This window comes from Equus asinus, chromosome 24, assembly GCF_041296235.1.
Source record: "Equus asinus isolate D_3611 breed Donkey chromosome 24, EquAss-T2T_v2, whole genome shotgun sequence".
Lineage (NCBI taxonomy): Eukaryota > Metazoa > Chordata > Mammalia > Perissodactyla > Equidae > Equus > Equus asinus.
This window is the reverse complement of record NC_091813.1, coordinates 20,113,093-20,137,841: the sequence shown is the minus strand read 5'-3', so window position 1 is coordinate 20,137,841 and position 24,749 is coordinate 20,113,093. Positions and strand designations below refer to the sequence as shown.

General features: G+C 38.2%; 1 protein-coding gene and 1 long non-coding RNA gene across 3 annotated transcripts in view; one reads left to right on the top strand and one right to left on the bottom strand.

The window, feature by feature from the left end:
- Positions 1 to 2,363: 2,363 nt before the first annotated feature.
- On the bottom strand, positions 2,364 to 24,037 carry LOC123280377 (uncharacterized). Of its 2 annotated transcripts, XR_006519234.2 has the most exons (5): positions 23,898 to 24,037; positions 12,211 to 12,310; positions 11,274 to 11,528; positions 9,555 to 11,105; positions 2,364 to 8,235 (listed from the first exon to the last, which is right to left on the bottom strand). It is a non-coding gene; the product is annotated as an uncharacterized lncRNA (long non-coding RNA). The 2 variants fall into 2 exon arrangements; XR_006519233.2 differs by having other exon boundaries at positions 2,364 to 11,105.
- ELOVL4 (ELOVL fatty acid elongase 4) overlaps positions 23,994 to 24,749 on the top strand; it is a 30,130-nt gene continuing 29,374 nt past the window's right edge. Inside the window, exon 1 of the mRNA XM_014859760.3 lies at positions 23,994 to 24,667. Within this exon, the coding sequence (XP_014715246.1) occupies positions 24,568 to 24,667 (100 nt within the window). The 5' untranslated portion in view covers positions 23,994 to 24,567. The remainder of the gene's footprint in view (positions 24,668 to 24,749) is intronic.

The window sequence follows — 24,749 nt, the reverse complement described above, 5'->3', positions numbered from 1 at the left end:
CTAGATCCTGTTCGAGGAGCATCTCATTCTTCTGCAAACCTAGTTGCTACTCCACTGAGCAAAAAGGACTTTGGTGATTCGTGACAAGTCGGAGTTCTCTCTCTCCCCTTTGTGACTTTCAATCTGAGAGGTCAAAAACAACGTGGTGCGTGTGTGTACCTTACTGTTTTATGGAGTATTCACTGAACGCTCCTTCAGTTTTTACTTGTAGCCCTCACTCGGCCTAGGACCTAGACATGCATGTATCCGACTGGGCTAGGAACAAAGAAAGCTACACCCAGAATCTCTTTTCTTCTTTGATGACTACAGGTTTGTTACTAGGGATCTGCTTGCTCCTCTCTGCTTCCCCCCTCAGGCTGCTTTCTCTCCCAGGAGACTCTATGACCCCCCTTCAATTTGACTTCTCTCAGAGTATCTCACAAATTCACCTCAAATGCCTTGTAGCCCAAGCAGGAGACCAAGTCTGAGCTCTTTCCCAGAGGTTCTTCAGGCCCCAGGAAAATAGACTGGCTTCACAAATTCCCCAGACATGCTCAGACAGGCAACTGAAGCCCAGGTTCAAGCTGAAACTCTGCTATCCTGATGCACAAGAAAACCTTCAAATGAACTCAGCAGTGACAAACCTTCAAATCATATAAAGCCATGCCACACCTCTGGTAATAGAGCAACAGAGGCCAGGAGGTGGCAGCAGCAGCAATTTAAAGGTCAACAAAAGGAATACAGAAGCCAATCGTCCCACAGGATATTCTGCCAAGGGCAAGAAGGAATTTGGGCTTTCAACAATTCTGCTGACATCCCTCCATGATACTCTTCAAACTAGGGATAAGGTTACTTGTTAATATATAAGTGTATTTACTTGAATAGACTGGAAGGATATAAACAACATTAAAATAGTTGCTATATTTGGATGATGGAATTGTGCTTTTTCTAAATAAAGTTTGTTTTTTATAGTTGCTTACTCTGTTTTCACAATTAAAGGACAAGAAAAAAAAGTGAAGATTGCTGTTATATATCTGTGAGCCTAACTATTCTAAGATCGTCAGCACAGCAATGACTTCTTGTTCAAATCAGGAATTAACAGTTAATTCCCTCTAATACCCTATTCAGTTTGTGAATATGTATGTTAAAAACATCACACAGAAACAGCAGGATCTTAGGTCACAAATTCAAAAGTGCCAGAACCATCATGTTGGCTCATAATCTATAAGTCACTTGGAATCCAACTCCGTGCCCCATTTTTATAGGCTAGTGGGAAATTCAGTGTCACTGGGGCTCCACCTGTCCAAGGCTGTGCCTTGTGTTTTGTATCACCAAGACTTTGGAGGGCCCCAGTCATTCATCATTTGCTCACACTGGTTACTGCTGAACTTCCCGGACATTTCCAGGGGGTCTGCTGCTTTGGTCCACATTCGGGGCCCTGGAATCATCAGGAAGGCTGACAGTATCTGTGCTGAAGGTGGAGCCCTCTGAGTGCCCCCAGGAAAAAGCCAGCTCCTGCAGGGTTCTTGCCATTTCTTGCCTCTGAGGCAAGGAAACGAAGGGATTGGCCACCTGTTTGGAATGAATAATCCCCAAAAAAGCCATCAACGTTAGTTCCTAGAGAACATTTATAACCACTAAAACATAGTTAACTGTGTAACACAGAGCCATGATAATAAACATCATAAGCAATATTCTGAAATTCGAAAATAATTTCCCCAGATTAACTATAGGTCATGAAATCATCTATCTAGCTATCCTATTTAAAATTATATTCTATTGTGTCTCCCATCAGAGGGCCTGAATTAACTTGTTCTCCGAATACATAAAGTAGCTCGAGACCTTTCTTCAGTTGCTTAAGAAAAAAATTTAATACTTGATTTTATTCTAATATTTTTGGGCCTGAAACTTCCTTTTTACTTAATTAAATGTGCATCTTTTAGTGATGGGAACAATGTCCCAATGTTTTCATATTGTTCTCTTTTATTTCAAAGCTCCTTAAGGATTTCATTCGTCCTGAATACGCAAATGCAGCAAGATGTTCATCTGGGGATAAAGTCACCCACCCACAGCCTCTTGCACAAGCGTGTGTGGACACAGATCTGATTCGAGTTCCACTTGCATCATGGCCATCCAGGATAGCGACTGCAGCACCTGTCAGAGGCTCCCTCTTTGCTTATCTTATAGGGCACGGTTGTACAGGGAGTGTCCTGCAGCCTGACTAGTTCTGTCAGAGTGGAACTCATGGACGCCTCAGGGGAAAGAAGGGAGCAACAGGTCCCCTTCCTCTAAAAACAGTCTATGTGAGAAAAACTAAGAGGCTCCTTGCCCGTCAACTCTGTAGACGAGTGCAGGGAGGAGAAAAGACAGAAGAAAAGCAGACATTGGTAAAATGGTAATGTTTATTTTGATACTATAGGTATCTTATAGAAAATAAATAATCAGATTTTTAAAAATGGAAAGATAAATAGGAATTCAAGGGGGAAAATATAGCACTCTTACATTAGTGAGTGAAACTGATGAGGTTAAAAAGAGTAAGTTTCTCTGGAATAGTACTTTAATAAGTTTTGCTATTTAACAGTTGGTAATTTAGAATTCTGAATTGTAGTCATTTGGGAAAGAAATATATCTTACTATACAATCACATCAAATAAAACCATATCACTAGGTATTGATAATGGTAATCATAGTAACCAATCCTAAGTTCCTGGAGGAAATATCAAGAGTGAAACCAAAAATGATGTTTTATACTTGTAAATAACTTCATAATTTTCAAAGTGTTTTCACTTACATGGTCTCATTTGACCTCACATCAGTTTATGAGATAGGCAAAACAATTTTTTTCATCTTTTTGCAGGTAGAAGATTGAAGCCTAGACCAGTTTAGTGACTTGCGCTGGGTTGTATGGCTGGGAAACAGCAAAACTAGGACTAGAACTCTGGACTTTTGCTTCCCAGCCCATTCGTATTTCCAATGGAATGATCATTCATAGCTCTACAGTTTCTGTCACCAAAAATAGTCATTAATTTTCAGAGCTGAGTAAAGTTTGTCCATGGAAAGGTATAATTCACAGTACTTATCCATACTGGCTTGATGCATTTCGTGTTTGTCCCTTTTCAAATGTTGTTAAAATAATATGTGAATCAACTTAATAAACAGCTCAGCTCAGAACTTGCTTTTGGGTTCTCCAAGAGCCTTACTCCTCAATCATAGCTTAGTTCGCAGATGGCTGAGTGTACCATGTGAAGAGCATCACTTCCACCTACTCCACCCTTTGACCCAGTTTCTACCAAAAGTTGGCACCACAGCTATTATATTGCATATATTGCACAAATTTTGAGATTAGTTTAAATGTGTCTCAGCAATTTTCAATCAGGCTATTTAATTCACTTTGAAAAGGGCAGAAGTAGGAAGAGACATATGCAAGGACATTGTCAGGTTTATTCTCTTCCTCACCTATTTCCTAGATCCATCCCTTTTCATCTAGGCCTAGGAGTAAATGTGCAGATGGATTAGGCTGGAAACTCTATCTGGGTCACACAGACCTTGAGAGGGCATATAAATGTCAGCTCTGAAGGATCCCCAGAAGCCATGGAAATTCCACATCTGACACTGTTCCATGGAGAACATTCTGCTTCACTTGGAAGTTTCTGGGTATCCCCTTTACTATCAGAAAAGGTCCACTTCTAGCACTTGTGAGCTCCAGGGTAGGAGTACAAATAGAGGCCTACGTACCATATGTCTAAGTATATAAATGTTATAGGTCAGGCTAACAGACTATAAAATTAAATATGTTCTCTTCTCCTACTGCAACAATAGTATGTCCATTAATAATAAAGTGAGTTACAGATCTTCCTCAACTTAAAATGGGGCTATGTCCCAATAAACTCATTACAAAATGGAAATACCAGAAGTGGAAAATGCATTTAATACACTAACGTACTGAACATCCAGCTCAGCCTAGCCTCCCTTAAACGTGCTCAGAACACTGACATTAGCCTACAGTTGGGCAGAATCATCTAACACTAAGGCTGTTTTATAGTAAAGTGTTGAATACCTCATGTAACTTGTTGAATAATGTACTAAAAGTGAAAACCAGAATGGTTGGATGGGTACAGATGGTTTTAAGTGTGTCAGTTGTTTACCCTTGTGCTCACTTGGCTGAGTGGGAGCTGCAGATTGCTGACTGCCCAGCGTCATGAGAGTATCCTACTGCATACTGCTAACCCAGGAAAAAACTCAAAATCAAAAATTTGAAGTATGGTTTCTACCAAATGCCTATCACTTTCTCACCATCATAAAATTGAAAAATCATAAGTCGAACCATTGTAAGTCAGGAACCTTCTGTACATGTTTAAAGCTATGGCTGTTTGTTACTGGTAGTTGGCAAAATATAAAAGACATGAATTTAATTATTATTCTACATTTTAGAGATTTTTGTTGATGGGCCAGCAATGTTTAGGTGAACAATAACATAAAAGTATATAATTTAGAAATTATTTATTTATTTATTTTAAAGATTGGCACCTGAGCCAACAACTGTTGCCAATCTTCCTTTTTTTTTTTCCTGCTTTATCTCCCCAAATCCCCACCATACATAGTTGTATATCTTAGTTGCAGGTCCTTCTAGTTGTGGCATGTGGGACGCCGCCTCAACGTGGCCTGATGAGCCGTACCATGCCTGCTCCCCGGATCTGAACCAGCGAAACTCTGGGCCGCCACAGTGAAGCATGTGAACTTAACCACTCGGCCACGGGGCCTACCCCTATAAATTATTTATAAATTGATTCATACCATGAATTTATTTTCCTTACTTTCATTAGAAAAATATCACTTACATTGCTTTAATCAAAATTTCTACATAAGTTGTGCTCTATTGAAAGTAAAGAGTTAAAGGACTAAAAATTAACTGTAACTATATTCAAAGCATTTAAAATTTGAATATGATTTCTTCAAAAATTAAATATAAAAAATAAAATTATTTTACATATATTATTTCAAAAAGTTTTCCTCTAAAATATTCAAAATGATATATTAAAATTAAAAGTCAAACTACAACTTCTAATTAATGCACATGAAAAATTTCAATCAAAATGATTTAGAGGCCAGCCCCGTGGCAGAGCGGTTAAGTTCGTGCACTACTCTTTGGCAGCCTAGGGTTTTGCCAGTTTGGATCCTGGCGCACACCTAGCAATGCTCATTAAGCCATGCTGAGGTGGCATCCCACATAGCAGGACTAGAAGGACCTACAACTGGAATATCCAACTATGTGCTGGGGGGCTTTGGGGAGAAGAAGAAGAAGAAAAAAAGAAGATTGGCAAAAGATGTCAGCTCAGGTGCCAATCTTTAAAAAAAAAAAGAGCATCAGTATCATACTTGATCATATTATATCTACATCAGCACTGTCCAACAGAAATATAGTGCAAGCCACATACATAACTTTTAATTTTTTACATTAAAAGTTTTTCTACATTAGAAAAAGTTTAAAGTAAACATAAAATTATTAAAATTAATTTTTGTAATATATTTCATTTAATCCAACATATTAAAATATTATTCCAACGTGTAATCAATATAACAACAATTGATGAAGGCTTTTGCGTTCTTTTGTTTCACACTAAGTCTTCTTCCGTGTGTACTTTATGCTTACAGCACTTCTCAGATGGACTAGCTACATTTCATGTGCCCAACAGCCATGTGTGGCTACGGCTAGCATATTGGACAGCGAGTATTCCTCAGTTGCTGTGTAAACTGTTGCAAATACCACATTGATTGGTGAGGGCCTTCGGACCCACAGATTGAAACACAAAGAGAAGCAAGAAAGTGGATGCTACACACTACCAGGAATGATGTTGAGAGGAAGAACTTGACGCACTAATTAATTTGTCTGTCTCTTCCACAAGGACTTCTACCACACATATCCATTGAAGCAGTATCCATCTCCAGTGTCAGCAGTGGCACAACTCACAAACCTTCCTGGGTGCAAGTGCCTTTTGTTTCAAAGGACACAGAATAGGAGGTTTGGAGAACTGAGATTCTCCTCAGGGCCTGAATGGGGTTAGGAACAAGAGTGGATTTTTGGGGTTATGGATCACACTGTGCAGCACTGAGCACCGGACAACGGGTAACAGAGATCCAACGTGCTTGTTAATAAATTTTTCTGTTGATATGTTTGTTGGGGCCCAGGGGAGGAGCTGCTCTTGCCCTGGTATGATGGAGGTACTGGACAGGGCAGCTGTAGACACAGCCAGGCTTCCCAGGAGCACATCACAATAGGAAGCGACTGGGCTAGACTGGGAGTCCAGGATCACACTAGTTTCTCCGAGTGTTGAGAGTTACTGAAGTGTTTGGCGTGAGGAAACTCACTGGTTCTATTTTCCCCTATGTTTTGCTTCTTGAAGCATTATCTTCAATATCAATATTAAACTTGAAAAAAGCAGGAATGGAAGAGAGGGAGATACCTTTTAACAGATGCGTGACAAATAATGACTGATCCAACCTCCCTCAGCAGCCCCTCACCTCCCTGCATACACGTCCCTTACCACACACACACACATATAAACAGCTCCAGGGGGAAAAGTATTATTGTATTGCTTTTATGTCTTTCTTTTAAAAAATATGTATGATAAAACATGAACTGCAAGTAGCCGTTTGTTACGGTGGTTAAGACAGAATGCTCAGATTATAGGAAGTGTGCAACCTCTCTATGTGGAGCTGCCCACCCAGGTCTTGTGTTAGTCACCACTGGAACAGAAAGATGTGATTCTAGGTTGAGGAGAAAGAGCTAATCAAGGCCTTTGCATTCATGACTCTCACATTTCCTGCAACTCTTTCTTCAAAGGTCACTTTCTTGGTAAGGCCTTTTCTGAGCATCATGTCTTAAACTCTACCACCACGTACCGCACCCCCACCCCACCCCCTGCATCCCCTGATGCATCTTCCTCCACAGCACTCACTAACCCCTGGAGTACTGGAGACTTTACCTGTGCAGCTCTTCATATCCCTCACTAAAATCCTCCACAACAATGAGAACTATTGTCCAATTTGGTCACTGCTATAGCCCTAGAACCTAGAACAGAGCCTAACATAACAGAAGCCACTGAGTAAATAGTTATTGAATGAAGGAATCAATTAATCAGTGGGGTTTATCGTTCTGACACTAGGGAGCCACTATCCTTCACTTTTCCCAACTAAAACTGAAGGCACACACGCCTGTAAAAATAGCATAAACCTCTAAAATATTCAGGAACATGATAAAAGAAGGTAGTGGACTGGTAAATGGAAAGAATATTAGACTAGTAGTTAGAAATCACTTTTCACCTTACCTAAGCCACCTCCCAGCACTGTGATTTTGGGCAAGTCAATTAACTTCTCTAACATTTAAGCTCAGCCAGTTCTAGATTTTAAGAGACTATGCTTTTTAAAAAACAAAAAACAAAGCATATTCCATTTTGCAAGGTTGGTATGTTCCAACTGGCAGAAAGATGTTGTCTGTAGTTAATAATGGTGGAATCTCTTGCCTACAAAATTTATCTGTCTTATCTACCCACAATGTTGACTGTAAATCCTGTTTGTTTGTTTACTTTTTGTAGACTTTTGATCAAAACTCTAAATCTAGCAAAATCTGAAATAATTATTCTTACGTTAGAAAAAATATATATATAACCATCTTTATATATCTCTTTTCAGGTTCCAGCTTTCACTATCCTGAGTTTTTAAATATTAAAATACTCAGCAATTTAAAAATTGCTTTTATCATGAGTGACCAGTTTTTTAGCTTTTTTTTTTTTAAATCTTGGATGTGATAGACTACGTTTGGCTTTAACATTATTCATTTATTCATTCTCACTCTCCACATACTCTGGGAATTCAAAAAATTGCAATGCATATTATGTTCATATTTTAGATTATGGAATACAGCAATGTTTTCTAGTTTATTATGAATATTTTAATTTCCAGATTTGTTCCATATAAGTTTATTAAGAATACTTTAATTTATAGGTTTTTCCCATATAAGTAACTCAGTTAACCTACAAATGAGAAAGAGAACAAGAAAGTGAAAGTAATCTTTTGGTCTCTGGGTTTGCTCAGGTAGCTGCATTCCATGAGTCCGTGGGCTTGGGGCTGCTCTCAGCTGGGAGGCTGAGATGGCTGGCTTCTCCTCCCATGTGGTCTTTCATCTTCAAGGAAGCTAACTGGGCTTCTTCACATGACCACAGCAGTGTTCCAAGAATTCAGTGAGTGGCAAGGCCAGGTCTAAGAGCACAAGTGCATGGATATGGTTAGCAGACCGTGGTCGGACTCAGAACGCACATGCTCCATTGAGTGCTGCTAACCTGATTTTTCCTGGGTGGTCAAATACCTAGATACAAAGATGCAGATTCTTTTCATGATTATTATTATTATTCTGAGTGGGCAGTTAGAGATATTTGTGGCATTTCAGTAAATTGGGCTATTTGGTGCTCTAAAGCCCTAATGTACAAACACTTATCAAGCATCTGTTTGTATTATGTTTGCTGGTGTCCCATTGGCCAAAGCTGATACGTGGGCAAATCCAGAATTAATTTGGAAAGGAACCCACAACTGCATGGATACTGGGAGGAACAATTCATGGGGCATTAATGTGACAATCTACCACAAGATCATTGAAAATTCAATATATAATTATCTTAAATAACTATTAAAATGGGAGCATATTTTGTCAATTAAAGATATCAACCTCAATGCATGGATCTTATTTTATATATTTAGTATTTGCATTTAATATATTAATTCCATTTATTATCAATATTACTTCATGTTTCATTGAATTCATGGATTTTTTTAAAAAGCATTGCTTTTTCTTTTCTTACATTACTCTGCTTCTGTATTTCATTGAATGTAATCAATTAATTTAACAATATTATCATAACAATTATATAGCGAGCCAAATGTTTTATTAGTACTTTTAAATTTTTTCTTTAGTCACAAAAGTTAACCATGTCAAAGGATCAGGAGAGGGTTAATATTTTAAACTATTTTTATGGACGAGTTCCTAATTTTAAGATGCTATTAAAAATTAAAAAAAACAAGTTGCATAGGTCACACAAAACATATCTACAGACTGAATTGGGCCCAGAGCTATCAGTTTGGAAACTGTGGCTCAAAATAAAAGTAAATGCTAAAATTAATGTTTTAGCATAGCAAGCCAAATTTTGGCTCCATGCTAAGTGGTCCAGAGAGGTCTTAAAAGAGTTTAGAATGTTGTTTTCCACCATCTGCTATTTTCAAAATGAAATCCTCGACCTAATTTGGAAAAAAGATCAGCCATACAGCAGACTGTTACAAAATCATATACATATTCATTAGTGATAGGCATAAAATCAGTTTAATGTAGTTATACAGTTAAAATGTTATGCAAGAAAACTTGAATGCAAGTCTTTTAGCCAGAATAATTTTAATTCAGTGCCAATTGATAAAGTTGGCTAAATCAGGCCTATTTTATGATTACTAGTAATCACTTTGTGGAGGCAGAAATGGGATGGATAGGACCGTGCTACTCAAAAGTGTGGTCTGCAGACCAACATCAGCCTTACCTGGGAACTTGTTAGAAATGCAAAATCTTAGGCTCCATGCCAGACACACTGAATTGAAGTCTGCAATTTAACAAGATTCCCAGGGGCTTGTGTGCACATGAAAGTGTGTGAAGCACTGGCCTAGGAAATCTTTCTTGGCTAAAAGTTGTCTTGTTCAAAGGCGCTGGGAAGGACATCATCAGTAAGCTCCTGGTGGTAGAGATGCAGGACGAGTACTTGGAGAAGGGCGCTGACCCTGGCCTTCACGAGAGCAGAGAGGTTTGAATTGGCCATGGAGACCCTTGCAGATTTGTTATACTGCTGCTCCTCAAGCAGCTGAGAACTATTTCCATATGAACGCCAGTTTCCTGAGAGGACACACAGTCTCCGCAAAATTCCTGCTGTCAATAAGTTTTGCTGAAACTTACTACCAAAACTCTCACCAGCATTCCATTTTTTGACTCAACCTAATGGTTTCCCTGAAAGCCTCATGAAGCAGCTCTGTGTAGCAGCTTTCTGCTGCCCTTTCGGAGCCGTGGTGCCACGCAGGATTGCAGGCCTGGTATCCTCTCAGTGCCTCGCTGCAGGAGGCATGTGGTATCAGTATGTCCCATTACTGGTCATGTTAACTTGATCATTTGGTTAAGGTACTGTCTGCCAGTTTTCCATTCTCAAACTTCCTTTTCCCTTTGTAAGTAATATGATCCCTGGAATGATGTTTCAGATTGTGTGAATATCTTGTTCCTTAACAATCCTTCAACCAATCATTTTAGCATCCATTGATAATTCTAGCCAGAATCAATTACTATGGTGGTTGGAAAATCTTGGCTTTTTACTCTTATCCCTTCTTCTGCATTTATTGGTGAGCATTTGTGTCAAAAGATACACAGATGTCACTCATTTACATTACTTTTATAGGAGTTGTAGGATGCCAGCTACTTCTACTTACATCTTCTCATTGTATAATTATTTAAAGCCTGTGGAATAGGAAGCAGTAAGTTGGAAATACCCAAATACCGGGTAAGGTAGTGTTAGCTTCTGCTTTCCTTACTAGTCACATGGAGTTTTACAGGATTTGTGCTCCGTGATATCAAGGAGGACAGATGCTGTGTCACTCACAGCCAGTCAGGGCATATTCACACATTTCAAGCAATCATCGCTTGGTTTTAGTTGTTTTGTAGTCACAATGTTTTATTTTTTGCCTTCTTATTCTTTCTGACTCTGTTATTATTCAGCTTTACTCTTTAGCCCCCACTTTTCTACTCAGATGAAATGTCTGCTCATTTACTTCTGTACTGCTACACAATTTTGAATAAAATCCTTAAGTATCAGTTATAGTGAATAGAGATTTTTATAAATATTCACCAGAAACTATAACCTACTTTTTCCTAGCTAGTAAATTAGTAAAGCTCAATCTTCATAGTGCTATGGGCTTATTTATTTTTGGCAAATGGTTGCCAGGAGAGTGGAGGGTGGCACTGGTGATTAGACGAGCTAAGATGCCTGGCGTGCGTGTGTGTAGAGCCGGTCACTATTCCCGTCACCACCGGCAATCTTGTCAAGTTAACAGGCCTGAAAGAGATTGTGATACATTGCTTTAGTCTCTATTTTCTAGATATATCTATCATATCTACTTATCCATCCATCCACTCACTCAACATTTGCCATCTATATTGACTATCTAGTCATCCAGGCACTGCTCTTAGTACCACAGATACAAAGATGAATATGATAACTAACTCTTATTACTGTGTAGGGATAACTCCTTCTCTAAGGCCTTCTCTCTTCTCCTTCCCAGTTATTTCCCCCAAAATGTAAGCATAGGTTCATGTTGTCCTCCTCAGCGCTGGTGCAGATCAAGGCTCCTTTTGAGGACTCTTATGCACGTCTGCTGCTTCTGGGAAGCCGAAAATTGCTGTGCAGCATCTCTTGGGCTCTCCTTTTAAGACCATTTATTGGAAGAATTGCATGTTTCTCTCACCTGCTGTGAAATGACTGAATGGGAAACACGATATAGGGAGAAGAGAGAGAAGTATTTTTTGTGAGGGAATAGACAAAATTTCTAAAGAAAATTTATATTTTCCTTTCCCAGTATATCTCTATGACAGAGAAAATAATGTTAATGGAATATCTAATCAGAGATGAGAGAATAGAGTTCATGTTATTCTTTTAAAGAACAATGAAAACAATGAACAATTCTAAGTTATCTAAATTACATTTGCGGTGGCTTAATCTGTACAATCCTGTTAAGTTGTCTTGGTGTTGGGGGAGGTTTTTCTACATGGGAATATACTACAGAAACTAGAATAATAGAATTTTTCCCCAAGGAAAGAAATAGTTATCAATGGTTACTCCCTTTTTGTACATACAAACTAAATCTTAGAACATTATATATGGTCACTTAATTCAATTATGACTGAAGAGAGAGAGATCACAATATCTCTTAAAACATCTTTTCAATTTCCAATAAAAATAACTTACTCTCTTTTAAGCAAGTTTATTGGCAGTTAACGATATCAGAGGTAAAAATGCCTTGCTTGAAATATACTTTAATATTCATTATCTCATTTGACCCACATAACCATTATAAAAAGCAGATAGAGAATGCATTCTCTCCATTTATCAGATGAGGAGATTGAGGCATAAAGAGACTAGTGACTTGCCCATGTCTACATACCTGAGGATCAGAGCTGGACTGAGGCCTCTTGATTCCTGGTCCAGGATGCTTTGCCTTGTAACCCACTATCTTCCTAGCTGCTCTTCTTAAAATCTATGATCTGTTGCAGACAAAATGCCAAAGGAAAATCTTAGCAGTAAAACAAGCAAGCTACTAGTTAGGATCTAATAAAATATGCTGAAAATATGTTGCTTTCCTTTAGTCTTACACTTATTTATCAAGATCAAAAAAGAATAAATGCATACCACCAGAAATTTACCATGAGACCAGTTATTTCACAGTTTTGTGCTCAACAGTGATTCACGTATCATCTTTTATTTGGAAATCTTTTGTACTATTCTGGACCAAAACCTTACTAATAATACAAGAAATGTTGCTGAATCTAATTTGTCTTTGGCAATTAAAATTTGTGAGTTTGTTCATCAGTTAAATTAGCTCTACCAGATAGATCTTATTATACACAGACTTGATTTAGTTTCTCCGTAAAATGATTTTCTTAGCTGGGCATGAGGACATAACATTTTTTTCACTTTCTATTTCGATTTTATATCTTGGGAGAATTTTATCATCCTTTATATCCTATTCACTGCCAAATGCCTGCAATTTAATTCTATATACCATGCTCTGGCCAGGACAGCATTTTCCAATTTGTGAAGAAACTTTTCTCCAAAGAATACCTGTTGGCCCCAGATATGAAATTAACTGATGTCAATTATTCAAAAAAAAAAAAAAGTTACGGAAGGCAGCAATGGGGTGGGGAAATCATTCTTGATTTGATTTTCAAAAAATAATGGGGTAGCACCCTGATCCTCCTCAGTGAGATTGTTCCATACATTTTATAATAGAATTAGAGTCTTTTGTCACAGTCTGTGTTCCACCCTGGGATTACCCAACTTTCTAAATGATTAAAAAAAAATTTCATATGTTAAGGTTCACTCTTTGCTGTAAAGTTCTACGGGTTGTGAGAAACGCATAGTGTTATTTATCTACCATTATGGTATCACACAGAATAATTTCACCACCGTACTAGGCATATTCAACCTCCTCCCATCTCCCTGAGTCTCTGGAAACCACAGATCTTTTTAGTGTCTCTATAGTTTTGCTTTTTCAGAAATATCAAATAATTGGAATCATATAGAATGCAGCCTTTCTGGACGGGGTTCTTTCACTTAGCAATGTACATTTAAGTTTCATCCATGTCTTTCATGGCTTCACAGCTTCTTTCCTTTTGTTGCTGAATAATATTCCATTGTATGGATGTACTACAATTTGTTTATCCTTTGACCTATTGAAGAGTAGCTTGGTTGCTTTCAGTTTTTGGTGATTATGAATAAAGGCGCTATAAACATGTGCAGGTTTTACGTGGATATCAGTTTTCAAATCAGTTGGGTAAGTACCCAGGAACACAATTTCTGGATTGTATGGTAAGGCTATGTTTAGCATTCTAAGAAGCTGCTAAACGTTCTTCCAAAGTGGCTGCATAATCTTGCATTCCTGCTGTCAATGAATAAGATGTCCTGTTGCTCTATAACCTCACTAGCAATTGGCATTGTCAGTTTTCTTGGAATTTAGCCATTCTAATAGGCAGGTAGTGGTATCTCAATGTAGTTTTAATTTGCAGTTCTTTAATGACAAATGACATTGAGCATCTCACATATTTATTTGCCATCTATATACTTTCTTTGATGAGTGTCCAGATCTTCCATTTATTTTTAAATGGAGCTGTTTCTCTCATTACTGTTGAGTTTTAAGAGCTCCTTATATAGTTTGGATACAAGTCCTTATCAGATAAGACTTTTGCAAATATTTTCTCCAAGTCTGTGGCTTGTTTTTTCATCCTCTAAACAGTTTTTCATAGAAGATTTTTATTTTAATGACTTAATTTTTTTCTTTCATGGATTGTGCCTTTTGTGTTGTATCTAAAAACTCATCTCCAAAACTAAGGTCACCCAGATTTTAACCTATGTTTTTATCTAGAAATTTTATTATTTTGCATTTTACCTTAGGTCTATGATCCAATTTATGCTAATTTTGGTGAAAGATATGTGGTCTCTGTCTCAGATTTTTAATTTGGCTTTGTGTTGTATAGGGACATACAATTTCTCCAACACCATTTGTTAAAAGACTATCTTGGGACTGGCCCAGTGGCATAGTGGTTAAGTTCGGCACACTCTGCTTCAGCAGCCTGGGTTCATGGGTTTGAATCCCAAGTGCAGATATACACCACTCATCAAGCCATGCAGTGGTGGTGACCGACATACAAAATAGAAGAAGATGGGCACAGATGTTAGCTCAGGGCCAATCTTCCTCACTCCAGAAAAGAAAGACAATCTTTTTCCCATTGAATTGCCTTCATTCCTTTGTCAAAGATCAGTTGACCATATATGTGTAGATCTATTTCTGGGCTCTATATTATTTCCATTGTTCTATGCGTCCATTCTTTCCTCAATACCCCACTGTCTTGATTACTGTAGCTTTAGAGTAAGTCTTGAAATCAGGTAGTTTTAAGTTCTCCAATTTTGTTCTTCTTAAGTATTGTGTTAGTCATTCTAGGTCTTTTCAATTTCATAAAAAACTTTAGCATCAGTTTTACCAATATTTACAAAACAGCTTTCTGGGATTTTGGTTGATGTTTCATTGAATATGTAGATCAGGTTGGAAAGAACTGACATCTTAACAATGTTTAGTCTTCCAATCAATGAACATAGAATATTATCTCTCTCCATTTATTTACATCTTTTTAAATTTACTTCATTAGGGCTTTGTAGTTTCCATAAATAGATCTTGTATATAATTTAGATATATACCTAAGATTAATACCTAAGTATTCTATTTTCTTAGATGCCATTGTAAATGATATTGTTTTTTAAATTTTAAATTCCAATTGTTTATTACTAGTAAAGCAACTAACTTTTGTATATTATCCTTGTATCCTATGAACTTCCTACCTTTGTTTATTGGTTTAAAGAGTTTTTGTTGTTATTGTTCCTTGGGATTTCCCACATAGATAATCATGCCATCTGTGAATAAAGACAGTTTTATTTCTTCTTTTCCAATCTGCCTACATTTATTTCCTTTTCTTGTCTGATTGCACTGGCTAGGACTTCTAGTATGATACTGAATAGGAGTAGTGAGAAAAGATATTCTTGCTTGTTCACCATTTTAGGGAGAAAATCTCTAGTTTCTCACCCTTAAGTATGATGTTGGCTGTAAGTTGTTTGTAGAAATTCTTCATCAGGTTGAGAAAATTCCCTTTATTCCTTGTTTGCTGAGAGTTTTTATAATGAATGAATGATGGGTTTTGTCAAATGTCTTTTTGTATCACAATAAAATCAATACAACTTTTCTTCTGTAGCCTGTTGATATGATGGATTACACTGATTTTTGGATGTTGAACCAGCCTTGCATAACTGGAATAAATCCCAATTGATCTTGGTGTCTAATTATTTTTATAAACTATTGGACTCAATTCGGCAATATTTTATTGAGGATTTTTACATCTATGTTTATGAGAGATTTTGGTCTGTAGTTTTCTTTTATTGTAATATCTTTGTCTGGTTTTGGTATTGGGGTCATGGTGGCTTCATAGAATGAGTTAGAAAGTTCCCTCTGGTTCCATTTTCTGGAAGCGATCGTAGAGAATCGATATCATTTCCTCCTTACAGGTTTGGTAGAATTTACCAGGGAAATCATCTGAGACTGGGTGCTTTCTTTTTTGGAAGGTTATGAATTATTGATTCAATTTCTTTAGTAGATACAGTTCTATTCAGATTTTCTATTTCTTCTTGTATGAATTTTGGTAGCTTATGTCTTTCAAGAAATTGGTCCATTTCACCTAAGCTACTAAATTTGGGGGCACAGATTTGTTCAGAGTATTCATTCATCATCCTTTTAACATTGCTGAGACTAGTAGTGATGACCAATCTTTCACTTCTGATGTTAAAAATTTGTGTCTTCTTTTTTTCTTAGCCTGACTAGAGGTTTGTCAAATTTATTGATATTTTCAAAGATGTGGCTTTTGGTTTTGTTGATTTTATCTGTTGTTCTCATTTGTAATTTCACTGATTTCACTCTAAGTTTTATTTCTTTTTTTCTGCTTGCTTTAGACTTACATCACTCTTCTTTCTCTAGTTTCCTAAGGTGGAAGCTTAATGATTTTAGATCTTTTTTCCTAATATAGTCATTCAATGCTATTAAAAAAACCTCTCTAAGCACTGCTTTAGCTTCATCCTATAGATTTTAACGTTATACTTTCATCTTCATTTAGTTAAAAATATTTTTAAGGGGCCAGCCCGGTGGCGTAGTGGTTAAGTTTGTGCACTCCGCTTGGACAGCCCAGGGTTTGCAGGTTGGGATCCCAGGCATGGACCTACACACCACCCATCAAGCTACACTGGCGCAGCCTCCCACATTCAGAATGGAGGAAGCCTGGCACATGTTGAGGCAGTATCCCACATACAGAATGGAGGAAGACTGGCACATGCTGAGGCAGCATCCCACAGACAAATTGGAGGAAGATTCGTAGGGATGTTAGCTTGGGGACAATCTTCCTCAAGCAAAAAGAGGAAGATTGGCAACAGATGTCGGCTCAGGGCCAATCTTCCTCATCCAAAAATATATATGTATATATTTTTAAATTTCTCTTGAGATTTCTTCTTTGGCCCATCTGTTATTTAGAAACATGTTGTTTAATCTCCAAATATTTTGAGGTTTGTCCAGTTATCTTTCTGTTATTGATTTCTAGTTTAATTGTACTTTGGTCAGAGGACATACTTTGTGTGAGTATAGTCTATCTTGGTGAATGTTCCACACATGCTTGAGAAAAAGGTGTATTCTGTTGTTGTTGGGTGGAGTATTTTATGTCACTTAGATCAGGCTGCCTGATAGTGTTGTTTAGGTCAACTATATCCCTACTGATTTTCTGCCTGCTTGACTTATCAACTACCGAAAAATAGATGCTGAAGTCACCAGCTATAATAATGGAGTTTTCAATTTCTCCTTGCAGCTATATTAGTTTTTGCCTCATGTATTTTGACATTCTCTTATTAGATGCATACACGTTAAAGATGTATTATTTTCTTTATATTTTGCTGAACTTGATAAATTTTAAATGGATTTTTACATCAATGTTCATGAGGAATGTTAGACTATAATTTACATTTCTTGACAAGTCCTTGTTAGATTTTGCTATCAAAGTTATGCTGACATTATAAAATGAGTTAAGAGGAGTTACTGTCTCTTCTATATTCTGAAGAAATCTGTGTAAGATCAGTATTAGTTCTTCCTTAAATGTTTCATAGAGGGCAATGATAGTATCTAGGCTTGGAGCTTTTTGTTGGGACATTTTAAAATTATAAACATAATTTCTTTCATAGTTCCAGGGCTATTCAGATTTTACATTTCTTCTTGTTTCAGTTTTGATAAATTCCACTTTTCAAGGAACTAGTCCTTTTATCCAATTTATTAAATCTTATAGCATAAAGTTCATAATATTATCTTATTATCCTTTTAGTGCCTGTAGGTTCTATAATAATAACTTTCATCTCTATTTTTTTTGTTTAGCCTGGCATACAGTTTATCAATTTTCTTAATCTTTTCAAAGAATCTACTGTTGGCTGTGCTGATTGCTAATTTCCTCAATTGGCTATTTTCTGTTTCCTTTTATTTCTGCTCTTTATTATTTCTTCTACTTACTTATATTCCAATTTACTTATTTCCCCCATCTCTCTAAGGTAGAAGCTTAGAATACTGATTGTAAATCTTTCTTCTTGTCTAATAAAAGTATTTAAAATTATTTATTTCTCTAAAGGCTACTTTAGCTGAATCCCACACATTTTAGTATGTTGTGTTTTAATTATTACTCAGTTTGGGATATTTTCTCATTTCTAACTTGAATTCTTTTTTAACCTATGAGTTATGTAACATCATGTTGCTTAATATACAAGTAGTTAGCAATTTAATAGGTATTTTACTGTTATTGATTTCTCATTTAATTCCCTTGTGGTCAGAAAATATAGAGTATATTATTTCAACTCTTTGAAATTTATTGAGAATTATTTGATGGCCCAGAAAATCATAGATCTTTGTGGATGTTCCGTGTGCACTAAAAAGAATGTTTATTCGGCAGTCATTGGATATAGTATCCCTTAAACCTCAACCAGGTCGAGTGGTTTACACTGTGATACAAATCTATATTTTTGCTTATTTTTTGTTCATTTATTCTACCAATTATAAGAGAAGGGTATTAAATTCTCTAACAATGCTTTTGAATTTGTCAAGTTTTTTCCTTAGTCTTTAAAAAAATGGCTTCATGTATTTTGAAGCTGTTATAAGGTGCTTACCTTTTACTGACCCTTTTCTCTCTTCTAGCTTTGGTCTGCCTACCTTTTCACCTTTTTAAGTCAGAAAAAGAAAAACCCTTCTATCATGTTTCAGGGACTCCTATTTGGAGTTTTTCTGTAATATATATCCAGATATAATGCTAAAGGATACAAATAGTATGCTTGAAAAGTACAAGATACCATGGAGGTGCATAAAATAGGGATCTAACCTAGTTATGGGATCAGGAAGAGCTTCTCCATGGAAGTGATATATTAATGGTAAGGCGGGAGTTAGTGCTAATAGGAAGTTGTGGAGGAGCATTCGAGAAAAAGGGGAAAGTCATGTGCAAAAGCCCTGAGGCAGGGAAGAGCTTGGCTCGTTGGAGAAAATGAAAGAAGTGCAGAACAGCTTCACTCGAGAGGGAAGGCAGAAGTGGCAGAGGCATGTTGGACAGGGGCATATGTGGAGGCTTTGCAGCATCCTGAGAGCAGTGGAAGCATCAAGAGGTTTTAAGCTAAGAAATGTTATTATCTGATGGGCAATTTAAAAAGAATACTCAAACTGCTATGTGAGAATAAACAGTGGAAGGCAAGAAATGAACGTCTGGAGACCAGTTCAGAGGTGACTTAGCTGACTACAGTGAAGAGGAGATGATGGGGGCTTAGGTTCCAGTGTATGCTATAGAGCTGAGGCAAGTGGAAGGAGTCAAGATATATTCTGCATGTGGAATTGATAGAAGTTGATCACGGATTGCCTGTGAGTGGTAAGGGAGAACAAAGTGTCAGTGATAACTTTTATGTGTGGAAATAGAGAATACGAAGGAAGAACAGATTAGGCGGAGGGAAACAGGTTTTCACACGCTGAGATTCAGATGCCTGAGGTACATCAAAGAAAAATATCACATAAGCTGTGAAATATATGAGCTTGAAAGAAGGACTTAAGCCAGAGATACACAATTGGGAGTTATAAACAGATGGCAATCAATGCCATGAGAACAGATCAAATAATTTAGATAGGAAGTATAATATAAGAAAAAAAGAAGACTATAATGCAATCAGAAATAATTCTAACATTCAAAGGTCAGAAAGAAGAGGAGCTGGTGAAAAAGAATGAGAAAGAGGGACGAGATATATAAGTGATGCTAGAAGAGCCAATATTTTCCCTCAGTTGTTATTTGTCTTTTAGTTTTGTATACAGATTCTTCAGGGTCAAGGCTGTTTCTCCAAGGTCTGAGGGAGGTCTTTCACTTTTGTGTGGTCATTCATTTTGCGTGAGTCCCACTGCAGAGCTGCTGGGCCCAAAACAATACAGTCATTACTAGCAAATTTTTTTAAATTCATTGACTTATAGCCATTTTCCTTAAGGCAGTCTCAAAGTATCAGGATGGCTGCTGAAGAATGGCTTCTGGAATCAGTTAATGCTCAGAATGCTGGCCTGGAACCCAAGAGTTGGGTTTTTATACTAAGTCCTAGAAATACAGCCAGTTTATTTCCTTTATCACAGTGAATTAATTTCCTCGCAGAGGCCCCTTTTGTCTTCTCCTCCGGTGAAACCAGACTGATCTTTAGTCATGACAACAGCAGGGTGAAGAGGCATTCTCCTTAACACTTTCCATTTATTATCAGATTTCTTGGTCAAGGTTGACATCACTGGTCAAGATGGAGATGTTATAGGATATAGTAAATTAAGTAACTGGAAACCCAGACAATATTCAGTTGAGAGTGACAGAGCTTTCTTCGGTGTAACCAAGCCAGGAGGAACTGGCAGAGATGCCACAGTTTGGGACTGTTATCACTATGACCTTGAATGAAAGACCTGAAATGTGGTTACACAGCCTTGAAGTATGGCTATGTGAAGAGAGATTGGAGCAACGGCGTTGACCTATAAAACAAAAAGACTAGAGACTGGGTGTACAGATGTACCTACTGGGTGACCCCCGAATAATGAATATACAATGCAAGATATTTGTGGGTGAGATTCTTGGGAAGGGAGGAGCATCTGTTCCTGGAAGTGTGGATCAGAACTGCTCAGGGTTATACAATTTGAAAGACCATGAGGCATTCTGATGCATAATTCTGGTGGAACTAACTTATCCTGAGCTTCCAATATGCCCTGTTAAAAATTACTGTAATAAATCCAGTATAAGACAAATAAACTGGGAAAATATATTTGCAACATATACAGCAAGCTGTTTATAATCTTATTACATAAGATCTCTTTTAAATCTATAAAAATACAGACAATAGAAAATGTGCACAGAATGCAAATAGTCAATTCTCAAAAGAAAGAAACTAAAACGCCAATAAACATGATGAACTGTTAAGTAACAATGAAATATCAGTATTTGCCTATCAGATTGGTAATGATTGCAAAGCATAATTAAATTCAGTAAGGAGAACAGAGTGTGGGGAAATGAGCACACTTTCATAGATTTTGGTGGAATTGTGAATTGATACAACATTTTTGGAGGATAATCAGGCATCACGTATCAACATTTTTAAAACTCCCTGACCCAGAAATTCCCCTTGTAGAAATTTATGCTAAGAAATAATTAGACAAGTTCACAAAATTGTGTATAGAGGGCTACTAATAGCCAAATTGATATTATAGCTCACACTGGAAACCACCTAAATGCTCATATATATTGTACTGGTTAAATAAATTATGGCATATCCATATGATGAAATATTAAGCACTTCTGATGTATCATTAAGTCTTTAAAAATAAGATTATGGAACAGCATTATAATAAACAACCCTTTGTATAAAGAAAAAAGAGCTTATATAAGCAAGTAAAAATCTGGACAAATAATCTCTATTAAGAATGAGAGATGAGATTATGGGGGGATTTTCACTTCATTGCATTGCCACTTTTTCAACTCTCATGCATTATCAGGAGAATATATGTCCATTTAATAAGATAAAAATAATTGTATACAAGGTAGCAAAAAAGTAAACATCTTAAAAATTCTAAAATGAAAGATGCCTTACGGCAAACACTGTAATTCCAAACTAGTTAAGAACGTCTATTATGTCATGGGTACTACATGTTTTTCATCCTTGTGGAGTTGGGGAGGAGTGGTGAGCAGAATAGAACAAAAGACTGGAACTAACAGACAGTAATTAGTATCATTGAAATTTTCTCCATTGTCTATATTATCCATTTATCAAAATTTACTTCTGTGAGACTGAGGGTCTTTCTACAGTTCTGCTTTATCAGACTACTTCCTTCCACTCCTGATTCAAGAGGCTCCCAGGTTCACTGTTCTTTGAAAGCACAGGTTGCTGACACTATTGCAACATGGAAAGAGGGAAATGCTAAGAAGAAAAAAATGGATAGCTTGATTCATGTTGTTAACTCTGTATAAGCTGTAAGACATTTAAATATATTTTGCTCTTTTATAGAAAATCTTTTTTTATTATAATCATATCCTCTCTGTTAGTTTTTGTAGATAACTGTACCTTATTTGGATTCAGTCCACACCAATGAATTCTCTGTTCTCAAAATTTTGCAGATACTATGGATACTCGTGTTTGATGTTGTCGTCATGATGCCACCAAGATCTTGGTTAAATGGCTGTCACCGCAAGTGAGTGGCCATGCAAGTCTCCTTCCCGTTGCACAAACACACCAGGTGGCCTTTGGTGCTGGTTAGTCACTGGTACTTGTAAACCACTTGTGAACTGAGTGTTGGATTGTTAGTCTCCATGTTGGGTAAGAGGACTTCAGAGCAGGTAAGTTCTAGGGCTCTGGTTCCGGGCGTATGTTTGGACAGCTCAAAAGTGCAAATAAACAGATTATTTTCCAGGTGGAGCATGGAGGAAGTGTAAGCGTCACTCCTGACTTAGATTTGTCATCACTTGTCTAGGGTTTTCTTATATGAGACAGGCGCCCCCTAGTGAATAGAGGGACTTAAATTGGCCTCCACTGCAAGAGAGAGACTGGGGAAACAGCTGAAGCAGTTTCAACAATTTCACATTGTGTTAAACAAGATGTTGAGGTTTTGTGTGTGTGAATGGGGGTGAGGGTAGGGGTCTGTTCCCCGTAAAAAGCATCTAGGATTTTACAATATAAAAGTAGTAATCAATTTTCTAGGTGAAGTTCAAACTGATCTGAACTTTGCTAATCATCAAAGTACATGAATAGAACATTGATTTTTATCCACTAGCCAAATGTAGAGACTTCACTAGATTTTTTTTCTGTAGCTACTAGAATCTGTCTGATACACAACTTGGGGTTGAGACTTCAGAGACCATAATTTCAATCCAAAAAACTTTAACCTGGAAAATATATTCGATAAATTACATTTTATTTGGTTAATTTCAAGAATGGAGCATTTCCTGGAGACTTTGGTTCCTTAAGTGATACAATAAATCAGTTATTTTTAATTACCTTCTTCTCTCCCTAAAGCTCCTGCCACTTATAATAGTCTTTATTATGCTCTGACAGAAGTATAAATTATAATTTTGTCATCATTATACTTACTAATTATTATTTATAGCACTGGCTTAAGTCCTCAACAAGGAACCAAAAATAATTCTTATCCTCTAGGATACTTCCAATATAAATTATAGTCAAAGAATATATGACCAGGTCTACTGAAAAATAATTAAATAAATATGATGAAGGATAGCATTCACATCATTTTAACAGTGTCAAAGGGCAGAAATAATCACACAGTTGACTCAGAGGCCTTTAAATGTGGCATCCTAAACCAACAATTGGAGAAAAGGTTAAACAGAAAGTAGCTGATACGTTTAAGTAAAAAGTAGGTGAAAAGGTTATTGGATTGTTCTCAAAGGTCTAGTCTGATGCAAAACTATCAAATTATGAATTCTAGGTAGTATATTTTTGCTACTTTTCAAAGGTTCACTTTTCAGGGGCAGATTTTCTTATTGCCTCCCGCCTTCTTGTCTAAACAATTTTTTAAATTAAAAAATTACTTTTTCCTCTCTCACCTAGATTGCCCCTTGTTTCCTGAGCAATTATCTTTTAAGATTCACCTTAACTCCTTCAGGTCCAAGCGGACTTCTTGAACTGTAAGGCCCCTTTCCGTCCTCTCTCTTCTCTGAACTCCTCAAGGCCTCATTTAACACAATTACCTTGCTTTGGTTATCCATGTATATTAAAAGGCTCTACAGAACACATGCACGCACTCATTCAATCATTTGTTAATGAGCATCCTAAACCCCAAAGTCCATTCTCCATCACTGTAGCATGGAAGACAAACATCCCTTCACTTTTTTAGAGGGATAACTTGTGCATTTCCTTTGTCACGGTGACAAGCATGTGCTGGTGGGGGTGCAGGATCAGAACACAAGGGAAATCGAAGTGAGTGCCAGGTAAGGACCAAAGCACCTCGCCCACCTCATCCTGCTCCTCAAGATGCCCATTCTTCCTTGTCCTGTTTCCTAAGACGTATCCCGGGCGGACGCGAGGTCACCAGTAAGAAGACGACGTACTCCTCCGCAAAGGCCTGATGCTGGGGACGGAGGCGGGGAAGGAGCCTGGGAGACTCGCGGCGGGAGGCGACAAGGAGAGGGCCAGGTGTCGCTCCGGCGCCACCAGGGCAGGGGGTAGGAGGGAGGGGTGCGGGCGGCACGCGCCTGCGCGGACCTAGCTCCGGCCGCCCCCCACCCCCCGACCGCAGCATCCCTGCGCAAGAGTCCCCGTGCGCGGGCGGGAGGAGGGGCGCGCCGGCCCCTCCGCCCAGCGCGCACCCACGTGACGCGGGCCGAGGAGATTGGAGCTGCGGCGCCGGCAGGCAGGCTGGTGCAGTGCCCGGCGCTCACGGCAGGATCTCCTCCTCCTCCTCCTCCTGGGAGTCTTGACGGTACCTTTGCCACCGCCGCCGCCGCCGCCGCCGCGTCCCCGCTGCCGCGGCGCTCCGAGGAGGAGGAGAAGACGCCGCTGGGCGCCGCCGTTAGAGGGGTCGCCTGCTGCCGCTCACTACCTCGGCCGCTGCCTCCGAGGTCAACCCTCCCGCGGGGTCTCCGCTCTCTCCTCCCGCCGCCGCCAGCGCCCGCTTAGCGCCGCGATGGGGCTCCTGGACGCGGAGCCAGGCAGTGTCCTGAACGTGGTGTCCACGGCGCTCAACGACACCGTGGAGCTGTACCGCTGGACCTGTTCTTTCGCAGGTAAAGCCGCTGGCTTCCCCATCTTCGCCCGGCCCTGCGGGAGACACCAATCCCCGGCCTCGGAGCGCCCCGGCCCTTCAGC